This window comes from Pan paniscus, chromosome 1 (assembly GCF_029289425.2).
Source record: "Pan paniscus chromosome 1, NHGRI_mPanPan1-v2.0_pri, whole genome shotgun sequence".
NCBI lineage: Eukaryota > Metazoa > Chordata > Mammalia > Primates > Hominidae > Pan > Pan paniscus.
The window spans coordinates 187,798,116-187,813,668 of NC_073249.2; the positions used below are offsets into that span (position 1 = coordinate 187,798,116).

At 46.3% G+C, this 15,553-nt stretch overlaps 1 protein-coding gene across 1 annotated transcript; it reads right to left on the reverse strand.

Moving 5' to 3' along the window:
- Positions 1-1,566: 1,566 nt before the first annotated feature.
- NDUFS5 (NADH:ubiquinone oxidoreductase subunit S5) lies at positions 1,567-10,441 on the reverse strand. Its single transcript, XM_008968456.5, has 3 exons — positions 9,780-10,441; positions 7,227-7,444; positions 1,567-1,790 (listed from the first exon to the last, which is right to left on the reverse strand). The coding sequence occupies exons 2-3, from the start codon at positions 7,440-7,442 to the stop codon at positions 1,686-1,688; spliced, it is 321 nt and encodes a 106-aa protein (XP_008966704.1). The 5' UTR covers positions 7,443-7,444; positions 9,780-10,441; the 3' UTR covers positions 1,567-1,685.
- Positions 10,442-15,553: the final 5,112 nt, after the last annotated feature.

Genomic DNA, 15,553 nt, shown 5'->3' on the forward strand with positions numbered 1-15,553 from the left:
GAGATGGAGGTTGCAGTGAGCTGAGATCATGCCATTGCACTCCAGCCTGCGCAACACAGCGAAATTCCATTCCAAAATAAAATAAATTTTAAAAAGAAAAAAAAAAGTTAACTAGTGCTAATATGCCACTGTTATAACGCCTGTAATCCCAGCATGTTGGGAGGCCGAGGCAGGTGTTATCATGACATCAGGAGTTCGAGACCAGCCTGACCAACATGGTGAAACCCTGTTTCTACTAAAAATACAAAAATTAGCCGGGTGTGGCAGCACGCGCCTGTAATCCCAGCTACTCAGGAGGCTGAGGCAGAAGAATCGCTTGAACCTGGGAGGTGGAGGTTGCAGTGAGCCGAGATCGTGCCACTACACTCCAGCCTGGGTGACAGAGCAAGGCTCCATCTCAAAAAGTGGCAAATTAAAACAATGTTATTACTTCTTCAAAATTAAATTATCTGAACTTGGCATTTTCTTAGCCTTAGACTTCACAGACCTTACAGTCAACACACAATTCCTATCTCCACTGCCTCCCTCTCCCAGCTCAAGTCTATGTTTTATGAAAAATAAGTTACAGGCAGAAGTGGTGGCGCACACCTGTAGTCCCAGCTACTCGCGAGGCTGAGGAGGAAGGACTGCCTGAGCCCAGGAGGCTGAGGCTCCAGTGAGCAGTGATGGCATCACTGCACTCAGCCTGGGTGAAAGAGTAAGACACAGTCTCAAAACAAAAAAAAGGCTGGGCGTGGTGGCTTAAGCCTGTAATCCCAGCACTTTGAGAGGCAGAGGCGGGCAGATCACAAGGTCAGTTCGAGACCAGCCTGGCCAATATGGTGAAACCCCGTCTCTACTAAAAATACAAAAATTAGCTGGGCGTGGTGGTGCATACCTATAGTCCCAGCTACTTGGTAGGCTGAGGCAGAAGAATCGCTTGAACCCAGGAGGCGGACTTTACAGTGAGTCAAGATCACGCCACTGCACTCCAGCCTGGGCGACTGAATGAGACTCTATCTTGAAAAAAAAAAAAAAGAGAGAGAAAAATATATAAGAAAAACCAGAATGAAAACACTATCATTTCTTAAATGAGTTAACACATTTAAAGTATCTTGTACACATTGTTAATTAAATGTTAGTTATTATTCCATAGCTGCTAATTTTTTAGGAACTGTCTAAAAGTTTCAACTGTTTTTAAATCAAATTTAAAAAATAGGTTATAATCTCAGTGTAGAAAGGCATGATATGGCTGGGCACAGTGGCTCGTGCCTGTAATCCCAGCACTTTGGGAAGCCGATGTGGGTAGACCACATGAGGTCAGGAGTTCAAGACCAGCCTGGCCAACATGGTGAAACCCCACCTCTACCAAAAATACAAAAATTAGCTGGGTGTGGTGGTGCATGCCTGTAGTCCCAGCTACTTGGGAGGCTGAGGCAGGAGAACCACTTGAACCTGGGAGATGGTGGTTGCAGTGAGCCAAGATCATGCCAATGCACTCTAGCCTGGCCAACAGAGCAAGACTCTGTCTCAAAAACAAAAAAAGAAAAGAAAAGAAAGTCATGATCCAAGAGAAAATAGAACAAATAGGATGGAGCAATCCTTTATTTTTACACACTTTGACAAGGAGGTTTGTCGTAAACAACCTTTCCAGTGGAGAACAGAGAACAGGAAAATCAGCCTCCAGACATCAGCAGCTGCTCTGTTCAGGGCCGAGGCTCCCCCTTGCCAATGTGGTGAGGTGGAGGGGTGTACTTTCCTTCCTTTATCAGCTTATCCCGCTGCTTCCTGATGGTACCTGCACGTCTCATCTGTCAAAGGAAAATGGTAATTAAACTGAGGGAGGAGATATGTGCCAAAAAGTGAGAACTGGAAAAACAGATCAATTTTGGTTTCATTTTTAAACTACAAAAGGCCTTTCATCTTACGGGGCCTCTGAAATGAAGTCCGGCTTTAAAGAATTAACAGAAATCACTTCCCAAGCTTTCAAACAAATTTTTAGTATACATAACCTCTCTGAAAACTAATAACTAAAATGTTCTTAATATATATAGCAATATGGATATTTGCAAAAACCTTTAAGAGGCATATTTGTGGATACTAAAATCTTTTAAAATATCAAAAGTTTAATCCCAGCACTTTGGGAGGCTGAGGCGGGTGGATCACTGAGGTCAAGAGTTTAAGACCAGACTGGCCAACATGGTAAAACCTTGTTTCTACTAAAAATACAAAAATTAGCCGGGGATGGTGGTGCACATCTGTAATCCCAGCTACTCGGGAGGCTGAGGCAGGAGAATTGCTTGAACTTGGGAGGCGGAGGTTGCAGTGAGCCAAGATTGCACTGCTGCACTCCAACCTGGGTGACAGAGTGAGACTTTGTCTCAATAAATAAATAAATAAAAGTTGGGCCGTGGTGGCTCACGCCTGTAATCCCAGCACTTTGGGAGGCCGAGGCGGGCGAATCACAAGGTCAGGAGTTCAAGACCAGCCTGGCCAATATGGTGAAACTCTGTCTCTACTACAAATACAAAAATTAGCCAGGCGTGGTGGCGCGCGCCTGTGGTCCCAGCTACTCAGGAGGCTGAGGCAGGAGAATCACTTGAACCCGGGAGGCGGAGGTTGCAGTGAGTTGAGATCGCGCTACTGTACTCCAGCCTGGGCGACAAAGTGGCACAATCTCAGCTCACTGCAACCTCCGCCTCCTGGGTTCGCGCCATTCTCCTGCCTCAGCCTCCCGAGTAGCTGGGACTACAGGCGCCCGCCACCACACCCGGCTAATTTTTTGTATTTTTAGTAGAGATGGGGTTTCACCATGTTAGCCAGGATGGTCTCGATCTCCTGACCTCGTGATCCGCCAGCCTCGGCCTCCCAAAGTGCTGGGATTACAGGCGTGAGCCACCGCACCCGGCAAGCACTTACATATTCTATGTGGAAGTGGCACTGCTGCTGGTGACTATGCAATGGGTATGAATGAAGCAGAAATAGCCAATATGAGTTCTCTTTTCCCCATATGGAAGTAAAGGCCTGATTCTTACTCAGCCACTAGTCACCGCTGAGTCCTGAATTCTGTCTCTTCTACTCAGGGCATTGGTTGCTTCTCAACAAATCAAAACTATGTTACACAAGTGTGTCAAAGCCACAACAATGAACTGGTCCCTGGATTCTGTGACACAGAAAATTTACTAAATCTGATCACATTATTCCTCTGCTCAAAACCCTCCAATGGCTATCTTACTGAGACAAAAAGATGAATCCTTATCATGGTTTACAAGGCCTACTCCAGTGACTTCATCTCTTAATATTCCCCTAGCTCCCTCCAGTCAGCTCAGGGACCTTTGCACTTGCTGTTTCCTCTGCATGGAACATTCTTCCCTCATAACCATATAGCTCACTTTCTTTAAGTCCCTGGTCTGTCTTCTTTTGCTGAGATCTTCTCTGACTATTTAAAGTAGCATCCACCTAACTTCTGCCCCTAGCACTTTCTATCCTTCTGTTTATTCTCCTCACAGCACTTATTATCACCTGTATTTTTACTTGTTATTTTTCTGCTCTTCCTCCCACTATAGCATAAGCTCACTGACTCTGAGATTTTTTTTTGCTGTTTTGCTTACTGTATTCCTAGTGCCTAGACTAGTTTCTGACATAATTTTTTTAACCAATGACTAACTTTTCACAAAGATACGAAAAATTAGTATATTCAGTTAAACGTCTCATTAACCTTAAAGAAGTAGTGTTGATATAACTTCAGTAGAAAAAACCCTGAAATAAACATTAACCATTTTAAAAGACTACATTCTTACCATTTATCTTAGAGTCTCCCAACACAAGACTAGTCATGGTTTTGAACTATGACAATACCATATGTCAAATCTTTCTCTGAGCTAAAAGCAGTAACTCTGGATAAAAGCATAGGTATTGAAGCCAGCCTTGCCAGGATAAAATCCCAGCTCCACCATTTACTAGCTATGTAAGTTCAGGCAATGTCCTTAACTTTTCTTTGCCTTAAATTTTGTTTGTTCATTTGTTTGTTTTTTTGACACAGAGTTTCACTCTTGTTGCTCAGGCTGGATGGAGTGCAGTGGTGCGATCTCAGCTCACTACAACCTCTGCCTCTCGGGTTCAAGCGATTCTCCTGCCTCAGCCTCCTGAGTAGCTGGGATTACAGGCACCCCCTCACCACACCCAGCTAATTTTTTGTATTTTTAGTAGAGAGGGGGTTTCACCATGTTGGTCAGGCTGGTCTTGAACTCCTCACCTCAGGTAATCCACCGCCTCAGCCTCCCAAAGTTAAATTTTTAACTGTGTAATGGGGAAACTAATAGTAACTCATTTCATAGGATTGTTGTGAGAAATACATGCATTATAATATGCTAAGAACTTACAATAGGACTTGATTCTAATTCTGACTCACTAGCTTCTTCACTTATAGGGAGGTATCTGTTCACTTAAGGTGACCCTGAAAATGGTAACTTATCTATTCATAAATTCACAGGATTAGGAAGTGACCTTAGAGCAATTCTTTAATTGTTTCAGATAAGGAAATGAAGACTAAGAGAAAGTGACTTGCTCAAAGTCACAAAACTAGTGGTGGTTTGCTGGACGTGGCGGCTCATTTCTGTAATCCCAGCAGTTTGGGGGGCCCAGGCAAGAGGATCATTTGAGGCTAGGAGTTCAAGATCAGCAAAGGAAACATAGCAAAACCTTGTCTCTATAAACAATTTAAAAAGCCGCACATGGTGGCATGCACTTGTAGTCCTAGCTACTTGGGAGGCTGAGGCAGGAGGATGACTTGTGCCTAGGAGTTTGAGGGTGCAGTAAGCTATGATCACGCCACTGCACTCCAGCCCGGGTGACAGAACAAGACCCTGTCTCAAAAACATGACTAACAGGATGGGTGTGGTGGCTCACACCTGTAATTCCAGCACTTTGGGAGGCCAACGTGGGATCGCTTGAGCCCAGGAGTTTGAGACCAGCCTGGGCAACACAAGGAGACCCCATTTCTATTTTATATAAATAAAATCAAAATTAGGGCCAGGTGCAGTGTCTCACACCTGTAATCCCAGCATTTTGGGAGGCCAAGGCAGGGAGATCACCTGAGCTCAGGAGTTCGAGATCAGCCTGGGCAACATGGTGAAACCTTGTCTCTACTAAAATACAAAAAATTAGCTGGGCGTGGTGGTGCACTCCTGTAGTCCCAGCTACTTGGGAGGCTGAAGTGGAAGAATCACCTGAACCCAAGTTGAGTCTGCAGTGAGCCGTGAACACGCTACCGCACTCCAGCCTGGGCGACGGGAGTGAGACGCTGTCTCAAAACATAAATTAAAATTAACCAACCAACAACAAATGAGTGGTGGCAGAACCAGCATCAGAACCTGACTCTCCTAACTCCCAATCCAATGTTCTTTCCACCTTACTACAATGCCTCCTGTTGGTATCAATTTATCAAAATCTTTTTTTTATTTTCTTTTTTTTTTTTCTTGAGACAGAGTCTCGCTCTGTCGCCCAGGCTGGAGTGCAGTGGCACAATCTCGACTCACTGCAAGCTCTGCCTCCCGGGTTCATGCCATTCGCCTGCCTCAGCCTCCTGCCTCAGCCTCCCGAGTAGCTGGGACTATAGGCGCCAGCCACTATACCCAGCTAATTTTTTTGTATTTTTAGTACAGACGGGGTTTCACCATGTTGGTCAGGCTGGTCTCGAACTCCTGGCCTTGTGATCCGCCTGCCTCGGCCTCCCAAAGTGCTGGGATTACAGGAGTGAGCTACTGTGCCGGGCCATCTTTTTTTTTTTTTCTTGAGACGGAGTCTCGCTCTGTCGCCCAGGCTGGAGTGCAGTGGTGTGTTCTCAGCTCACTGGAACCTCTGCCTCTCAGTTTCAGGCGATTCTCTTGCCTCACCCTCCTGAGTAGCTGAGATTACATGCCCCTGTCACCATGCCTAGGTAATTTTTGTATTTTTAGTAGAGACGGGGTTTCACCATGTTGGCCAGGCTGGTCTTGAACTCCTGACCTCAGGTGATCCGCCCACCTTGGCCTCCCAAAGTGCTGGGATCACAGGCATGAGCCACTGCATGGGATTTTTTTAAATTTTTTTTTTTGTTTTTTTTTTTTGAGGCAGAGTCTCGCTCTGTCGCCCAGGCTGGAGTGCAGTGGCACGATCTCGGCTCCATGCAACCTCCGCCTCCCGGGTTCAAGCAATTCTTCTGCCTCAGCCTCCCGAGCAGCTGGGACTATAGGCGCCCACCACCATGCCTTGCTAATTTTTGTATTTTTAGTAGAGACAGGGTTTCACCATCTTGGCCAGGCTGGTCTCAAACTCCTGACCTCGTGATACACCCGCCTCAGCCTCCCAAAGTCCTGGGATTACAGGCGTGAGACACTGTGCCTGGCCAACTCATTCAACTTTTGAGGAGGTGAACACTAAACTGTTAACATCCCTTTTCCACTGCATCGTTGTTCACGCTCATGTACAGCAATCTCATTAACACCTCCATCTTCTTCAGAGTGGAATGAATCCAAAGATGTTGAATGTAATGGATTTGCAAGGTTAAACCTCTTTTCCAATGAGGATTCAATGGATTTGAAATATTTTCACCCAAAGATTTTCAAGGGTCAACATCCAAAACTAGTTGATATTCTCTGCTTCACAGCCAACTGAAAAAATGGGTATACACACACATGCAATTTCTAACCTGGTGGCTAAAGCAGGGTAAAATACTAAGGAAAATTTGGGAGAAGAGAAAGAATGCTGAGGAACAATGGACCATCCTCATATCTGAAGGCATTTAATTTCCTCATCATGGTACCAAAGTAGGAAAGGTATTTCACCAGAAAAGCTTTGCCAATTCACATTTGGCAAGCCACTGCTCAATGACCCACTAAAAACACTTAAGAGTAATCTCAGAGGAGGCCAGGCACGGTGGCTCATGCCTGTGATCCCACTACTTTGGGAGGCCGAGGGGGGCGGATCACCTGAGGTCTGGAGTTCAAGACCAGCCTGGCCAGCATGGTGAAATCCCGTTTCTACTAAAAATACAAAAATTAGCCAGGCGTGGTGGCAGGTGCCTATAATCCCAGCTACTCGGGAGGCTGAGGTACGCGAATCGCCTGAACCTGGGAGGCAGAGGCTACAGTGAGACGAGGTGGCGCCATCACACACCAGCCTAGGGGACAAGAGTGAGACTTTGTCTCAAAAAAGAGTCCCAAAGGAACAAGAAAGTAATTCAGCTTCCACCTCCATCATTTCCTTACCGTTTTCTGCCGAAGCAAACACTCTACGAAATCATCATATTCTATCTTGCACTCTTTCTCTGCCCGAGTATAACCGATTCCATGTGCACATTCTATCCATTCTTTTTCAAAAGCATGGCATCGACCAGCCATCTTGTAGGGCTGTTCACCACTCTGGATTGTCAACCATCGATCTATGTTAAGGCCGAACCTTTTCTGGATGTCCAAGAAAGGCATGGCTGTAATGGAAGATTTAAAAAAATAAGTAAATAAAATACCACAAGAGGGCAATCAACTGAGAAATTTCTAAGAAAAAATTAGATAATCATGCTAAGTAGCCCTCTAGAACACTGTTTGATATTATTCTCCTGATTTCTTCTCACCAAACTTTTTCATTAAATAGGTTCTTCCAGTTTATGGCAGATAAGCAGTTTTTGCGCTTTTTCAAAACTCAAGGAAAAGAGAACTATAACTAAAGAACAATGCATAGAAATCCTTTCTAGGTCAGGAGCGGTGGCTCACCTACCACATGAGATGGAGTCTCCGTCTGTTACCCAGGCTGCAGCGCATGGTGCAATCTCGGCTCACTGCAACCTCCTCCTCCGGGGTTCAAGCGATTCTCCTGCCTCAGCCTCCCAAGTAGCTGGGACTACAGGTGCGCACCACCATGCCCGGCTAATTTTTGTATTTTTAGTAGAGATGGGGTTTCAGCATGTTGGCGAGGCTGGTCTTGAACTCCTGACCTCAGGTGATCCGCCCGCCTTGGCCTCCCAAAGTGCTGGGATTACAGGTGTGAGCCACTGCGCCTGGCCTAAAATTTTTTTTTAAATCAGCCACTTGTGGGCCAGGCACGGTGGCTCATGCCTGTAATCCCAGAACTTTGGGAGGCCAAGGCGGGTGGATTACCTGAGGTCAGGAGTTCAAGACCAGCCTGGCCAATATGGTGAAATCCCGTCTCTACTAAAAATACAAAAAAATTAGCTGGGCGTGTTGGCACATGCCTGTAATCCCAACTATTCGGGAGGCTGAGACAGGAGAACTGCTTGAACCGGGGAGACAGAGGTTGCAATAAGCCAAGATCCGCCATTGTACTCCAGCCTGGGCGACAGAGCGAGACTCTGTCTCAAAAAAAAAAAAAAAAAAAAAAGAAGAAAAAAAGAATTTGGATCCTTTGGTCAGGTTCTCTGTCTCAAAAAAAAAAAAAAAAAAAAAAAAGGCACTTGTGGTGGTATGTGCGCCTGTAGTCCCAGCTACTCCTAAGGCTGAGGCAGGAGATTGAGGCCAGGAGTTCAAGGCTTCAGTGAGCTATGACCTGGCCACTGCACTCCATCCTGGGCAACAAAGCAAGATCCTGTCTCAAAAAAAAAAAAAAAAAAAAAAAAAAAAAAAAAACCAGAGCGAAAGAAATGGGTTAAGACTTACTTTGTAGACTATTACAGACAGTAGGGAAAAAAATTTACATGCAAATACATAATAATGTTAAATGTAAAAACACACACACAAAAACAAATCCTGACTGCCTAAGATGACTGAAAGGAAGCGCACGCACACCCACAAATATCAATATAAATGTGTACTCATGGTAGATTTAAAGGTGAATTTAGTTGGGCGCAGTGGCTCACGCCTGTAATTCCAGCACCTTGGGAGGCCGAGGCGGGCGGATCACCTGAGGCCGCGAGTTCAAGACCAGCCTGACCAACATGGCGAAACCCTGTCTCTACTAAAAAAATACAAAATTAGCCGGGCGTGGGGGCGCATGCCTGTAATCCCAGCTACTCGGGAGTCTCAGGGAGGAGAATCGCTTTAATCTGGGAGGCAGAGGCTGCAGTGAGCCGAGATCGCGCCACTCTGCACTCCAGCCTGGGCAACAAGAGCGAAACTCCATCTCAACAAAAAGGTGAATTTAACTTCTTAAGTTCCTTCCCATCCCTCAGTCATCATTTACTGAGTAGTTACGTTCCAGGCACTCAGATGCGGGGGAAAGCAGCTCCAACGTAAGCACCAGAGACACACACTCGGAATTGCGAATACACTGCAAGGAACACGAGTGGGTAAGAGCTCGAAGGAGGAAGCACGAACTCTGCCCGGAGACTTGAAAATGCCTTTAACATGGCTTGCGAGTTCGCCAAGTGAAGATCAGTGGGCAGAGTGTTCCAGTTGGGCAACAGCCCGAGTTACAGCCGGAAGTGCTGGCTTTGTTTGGGGGACAATGGAGCGCAGCGTGCATGACGGTGAAAAGAATGAAATGAGCTCAGGAGGCTGGCGGGGCCGAAATCACGCAGAGCCTGGAAAGCTGGGATAAGGATCGTAGACTTTAGATTAAGAAACAGAAAGCCAAAACATTAGTCCGGCAAAAACCTAAACAAATGTGGAAAGTGGAGAGAGCGGCGATCTCCAGGCTTCGGTGCCATTAGCTGTGGAGGTGAAGCGGCCTGGGAGGGCAGGGAACACGCCCTGAGTTCAGGTCTGGGAGAAGGGGACACACAGCAAGCCAAGAGGAAATCTGTTAAAGAGACCTCGGAAGGAAGGTCCTTAAGCTAAGCTGCCGCGCGGACATAAGCAGCCCCTACCTACCCGATGCTCGTGCCCTTGACTCTTCTCTGGCCGCCGCTTCAGAACGACTAGCTAGCGACGCGGACGCCTGCCGTAAAGGATGACCTCAGCGAGACGTTTGCAGCGCGACGCCGGAAGCCGACCTTCCCTCAGCCGTCTCCCCAGAAAACCATAGAAACCGAGCCCGTTGGCCTGGTACGGCGGCTGACGTCTGCAATCCCAGCACCTTGGAAGGCTGAGGGAGGAAGATCACTTCAGCCCAGGAGTTCGAAAACAGCCTGGGCAACATGGCGAAACTCCCCTCTCTACAAAAAATAAAAAATTAGCCGGGCAAGGTGGTGCATGCCTGTGGTTCCAGCTACTCAGGAGGTTGAGGTGGGAGGATCCCTTGAGCCCAGGAGATTGAGGCTGTAGTGAGCCATGATCACACCATTCCATTGCATTCCAGCCCTGGCAACAGAGCAAGACCTTATCTCAGGGGGAGAGCGAGAGAGAGAGAGAGAGAGAGGATGAAGAAGAGAGAGAGGAGGTAGAGAGAGAGAGAAAGGAAAAAAAAAAACCAAACCCATCAATTATAGAGACACAAGGAAGGCCTAGCCATTAGTGAGTTCTTGCTCCTTTCTTGCACTCTGCCTAGCATGCTCACGACAACACTGAGTGGTGAGAGACTTCACCAAAGTCACAGGAGAGAAAGAACACTGGCTCCCTGCCTACCCACTAGTGGTTAAGCACATGGACTATGAGCCCAAACCACCACGTGGGGTCAAATGTAGGCCCCCAGCCGGGCGCGGTGGCTCAGGCCTGTAATCCCAGCACTTTGGGAGGCCGAGGTGGGCGGATCACAAGCTCAGGAGATCGAGACCATCCTGGCCAATATGGTGAAACCCTGTCTCTACTAAAAATACAAAAATTAGCTGGGTGTGGCAGCGAGTGCCTGTAACCCCAGCTAGTGGGGGGAGGCCGAGGCAGGAGAATCGCTTGAATCCGGGAGGCGGAGGTTGCAGTGAGGTGAGATCGCGCCACTGGACTCCAGCCTGGCGACAGAGCTAGACTCAGTCTCAAAAAAAAAAAAAAAAAAAAAGTAGGCCCCCACCAATTTCGTGTGACTCTAGGAAAGTTTCTTAACTTCATTGTGCCTCAGTCTCCTCATCTGTTAAGATAATTATGGTATTCACAATGGAGGGTTGCTATAGGGATTAACTGATTTATGTATAAAGCACTGAGGCGGTGGCTAGCACATGGGAAACATTCCAAGGCAGTCGCAGTTCTTTGATGTCTCAGCTTTCAGTTTGTGAATCAACTGCTACCATGCCTGTCATCTGTTCCAGAACCTCCAATGACTCCCTTTGACTACATCAGAGACTCTAAAGTGTTGTGTGTATGTCTTTGGAGGGTGGACCACAGGGTGCATGAGATATTATACATTGGAGGTATGGGAGGAAAATACTAGAATATATATATATATATATATATATATATAAATAAAATTATTACTTTTGAGACAGAGTCTCACTCCCATTGCCCTGCTGGAGTGCAGTGGTGCAATCACAGTTCACTGCAGCCTCAACCTCCCTGGGCTCTGGTGATCCTCCCACCTCAGCCTCCCAAATAGCTGGGACCACATGTGCATGCCACCATGTGCCTGGCAGTCTTTATTATAATTATTATTTTATTTGAGATAGGGTCTCACTCCATCACCCAGGCTGGAGTGCAGTAGTGCTATCATAGATCACTGCAGCCTCAAACTCCAGGGCTCAAGCAATCCTCCTGCTTCAGCCTCCCAAGTAGCTGGGACTACAGACATGCCGCTGTGCCCAGCTAATTCTTTTTTTTTTTTTTTTTTTGAGACAGAGCTTCACTCTGTCACCAGGCTGAAATGCAGTGGTGCAATCTTGGCTCACTGCAACCTCCACCTCCCAGGTTCAAGCGATTCTCCTGCCTCAGCCTCCTGAATAGCTGGGACTACAGGTGTGCGCCACCACTCCCAGCTGATTTTTGTATTTTTTTTTAGTAGAGATGAGGTTTCACCATATTGGCCAGGATGGTCTAGATCTGTTGACTTCGTGATCTGCCCGCCTCAGCCTCCCAAAGTGCTAGGATTACAGGCGTGAACCACTGCGCCCGGCCAAGCTAATTCTTTAAAAAAAATTTTTTGTGGAGATCAGTATCTCTTTATGTTTCCCAGGCTGGTCTCCAGCTCCTGGGCTCAAGTGATCCTCCTGCCTGGGCCTCCCAATGTGCTGAGATTACAGGCATGAGCCACCATGCCTGGCCCTTTTATACATTTTTTTTTTTTTTTTTTTTTTTTTTTGAGACGGAGTCTCGCTCTGTCGCCCAGGCTGGAGTGCAGTGGCGCGATCTCAGCTCACTGCAAGCTCCGCCTCCCGGGTTCACGCCATTCTCCTGCCTCAGCCTCCCGAGTAGCTGGGACTACAGGATACATTTTTTTTAACACTCTGAGAGAGAGTTGAGGGCAGGCTGCTTGTAAGGATAAGGCAGCCTCTTTTATACATTATTAACCTGAGAAAAAATGGGGTGCCCTTGAAAGAGTTTTTTAAGATTAGAAAACAAGGGCCAGGTGCAGTGGCTAATGCCTGTAATCCCAGCATTTTGGGAGGCTGAGGCAGGCAGATCACCTGAGTTCAGGAGTTCAAGACCAGCCTGACCAACATGGTGATACCCTGTCTCTACTAAAAATACAAAAAATTAGCCAGGTGTGGTGGCAGGCACCTGTAATCCCAGCTACTTAGGAGGCTGAGGCAGGAGCATCGCTTGAACTGGAGAGGCAGAGGTTGCAGGGAGCCGAGATCGCACCATTGCACTCCAGCCTGGGCAACAAAAGCAAAACTCTGTCTCCAAAAAAAAAAAAAAAAAAGCAAAAGGAAGTCAGAAGGAGCCAGATCAGTACTGTAAGGTGGATGCCTAATGATTTCCCATCAAAACTCTTGCAAAATTGCCCTTGTTTGCTGAGAGAAATGAGCAGGAACATTGTTATAGCAGAGAATGACTCTGGTGAAGCTTTCCCAGGCATTTTTCTGCTAAAACTTTTGCTAGTTTTCTCAAAACACTCTCATAATAAGCAGATGTTATTGTTCTTTGGCCCTCCAGAAAGTCAATAAACAAAATGCCTTGAACATTCAAAAAAAAACGAATGACATGACCTTTGCTCTTGACTGGTCCACTTTTGCTTTGACCAGACACTTCCACCTCTTGGTAGCCATTGCTTTGATTGTGCATTGTCTTTAGGATTGTACTGGTAAAGCCATGTTTCATCTCCTATTACAATTCTTCAAAGAAATGCTTCAGGATCTTCATCCTGCTTGTTTAAAATTCCCATTGAAAGCTCTGCAGCTGATCTGGGCATGATGGTTTGGCACCTGCCAAGTGGAATGTTTGCTCAACTTTAGTTTTTCAGTCAGAATTATGTAAGCCGAACCAAGTGAGATGCCTATGGTATTGGTTATTATTTCTGCTGTTGTCAATCCACTTCAGTTAGGACACAAAATGTTTTTCTCATAAATTGATGTGGATGGTCTGCCACTGTGGGTTTCATCTTCAACATCATTTCATCCCTTCTTTATTTTGTTTCTTTTTGGAGATGGAGTCTTGCTCTGTCACCCAGGCTGGAGTGCAATGGCGCGGTCTCGGCTCACTGCAACCTCTGCCTCTTGGGTTCAAGCAGTTCTCCTGCCTCAGCCTTCCCAGGTAGCTGGGATTATAAGCGCCCACCACAATGCCCAGCTAATTTTTGTATTTTTGGTGGAGACGGGGTTTCACCATGTTGGCCAGGCTGGTCTTGAACTCCTGACCTCAGGTGATTCGCCTGCCTCGGCATCTCAAAGTGCTGAGATTACAGGCATGAGCCACCACGCCTGGCCAAGTATTCTTAAAGAAAATAAATACTAGGAGTCTGTAGTAGAGGCACAGCCCGGCCTAATCTCATCCCTTCTTAAAACAAATTATCTGGCCACGTGCGGTGGCTCATGCTTGTAATCCCAGCACTTTGGGAGGCCGAGGCAGGTGTATCACCTGAGGTCAGGAGTTCAAGACCAGCCTGGCCAACATGGCAAAACCCCATCTCTACTAAAAATACAAAAATTAGCCAGGCGTGGTGGCAGGCGCCTGTAATCCCAGCTACCCAGGGAGGCTGAGGCAGGAGAATCACTGGAACGTGGGAGGCAGAGGCTGCAGCGAGCCTAGATCACGCCACTGCACTCCAGCCTGGGTGACAGAGTGAGACTCCCTCTCAAAAAACAACAACAACAAAAAACAATTTATCTATTTGTAAACTGCTGATTTCTTTGAGGCATTGTCCCCATAAGCTTTTCGTAAAGCATCAATGATCTCACCATTCTTCCACCCAAGCTTAACCATAAACTTGATATTTGTTCTTGCTTCAATTTTAGCAGAATTCATGTTGCTCTTATAGGGGCTCTTTTCAAACTAATGTCTTATCCTTCATAGTGCCTCAAAGTAGATCCTGCTCAGACATGTTATAACAAGTTAGTACAAATTTATTTTGGTGCAAAAATTTTTTGAAATCTATGCATAGTTTTTTCATAATACACATTTTTCATAAACTTTGTGAAGACCTCTTGTATGTCCAGCTGAATACTGCAGGATTATATAACTGGTAACTCATGGCCCTTGCCCACAAAGTGCTAGTGGCGAGTTATCACTACCTTTTCCAGTCCCCTGCCCCCTTTCTTGTTTGTTGATGGTGTCATCTTCCCAGCCACTTAGGCAGCAAACTCTGGAGTTGTATTCTACCTTTTCCTTTTCTTTCATTTAGTATTTAATTACAGCACAAGTTCTGTCAAATATTCCTTCAACAAATTTCCAATTTATCTCTTCCTTCTTGTCTCCCAACTCCTCACTTCAATCTGTTCTGCATGACTGGTCATCCTAAAATACAGATTTCATCATATCATTCCTCAGAAATACCATGCAGGGTTAAGCATTATGGCTCATGCCTGTAATCCCAGCACTTTAGGAGGCTGAAGTGGATTGCTTGAGCCCAGGAGTTCGAGACCAGCCTGAGCAACATAGTGAGATCTTGTCAATACAACAACAACAAAAAAAATTTAAAAAAAATTAGCTGGGCATGGTGGTGTGTTGCTTGTAGTCCCAGCTACTCAGGAGGCTGAGGCAGGAGGATCACTTGAGCCCAAAAGGTTGAGGCTGCAGTGAGCCATGATTGAGCTACTGAACTCCAGTCTGGGTGACAGAGCAAGACCCTGTCAAAAAGAGAGAGAGACAGAGAGACAGAGAGAATGGAAGGAAGGAGGGAGGGAAGGAAGGAAGGGAGGGAGGGAGGGAGGGAGAGAGGGAGGCTGGGTGTGGTGGCTCACACCTGTAATCCCAGCACTTTGGGAAGGCAAGGTGGGTGGATCACCTGAGGTCAGAAGTTTGAAACCAGCCTGGCCAACTTGGTGAAGCCCCGTCTCTACTAAAAATATAAAAATTTGCTGGGCATGGTGGCAGGTGCCTGTAATCCCAAATACTTGGGAGGCTGAGGCAGGAGAATCACTTGAACCTGGGAGGCGGAAATTGCAGCAAGTCAAGATCACGCCATTGCACTCCAGCCTGGGCAATGGAGTGGGACTCTGTCTCAAAACAAACAAAAACAAAACAAAGACAAAAAACCACAAAAACAAACAAAAAAAATTCAACACCTTTTACAATAGCTGCAAAAAATAAAATAAAATATTTAGGAATATACCTAACCAAGGAGGCAAAAGACCTCTACAAGGAAAATTACAAAACACTGCTGAAAGAAATGATAGATGACACAA

Coding starts and splice junctions, on each gene's coding strand:
- NDUFS5 (XM_008968456.5), bottom strand. CDS start 7,442: ATGCCTTTCTTGGACATCCAGAAAAGGTTCGGCCTTAACATAGATCGA. Junction 1,791..7,226: donor GTTTGCTTCGGCAGAAAACG/GTAAGGAAATGA, acceptor TTCCTTTGACAG/ATGAGACGTGCAGGTACCAT.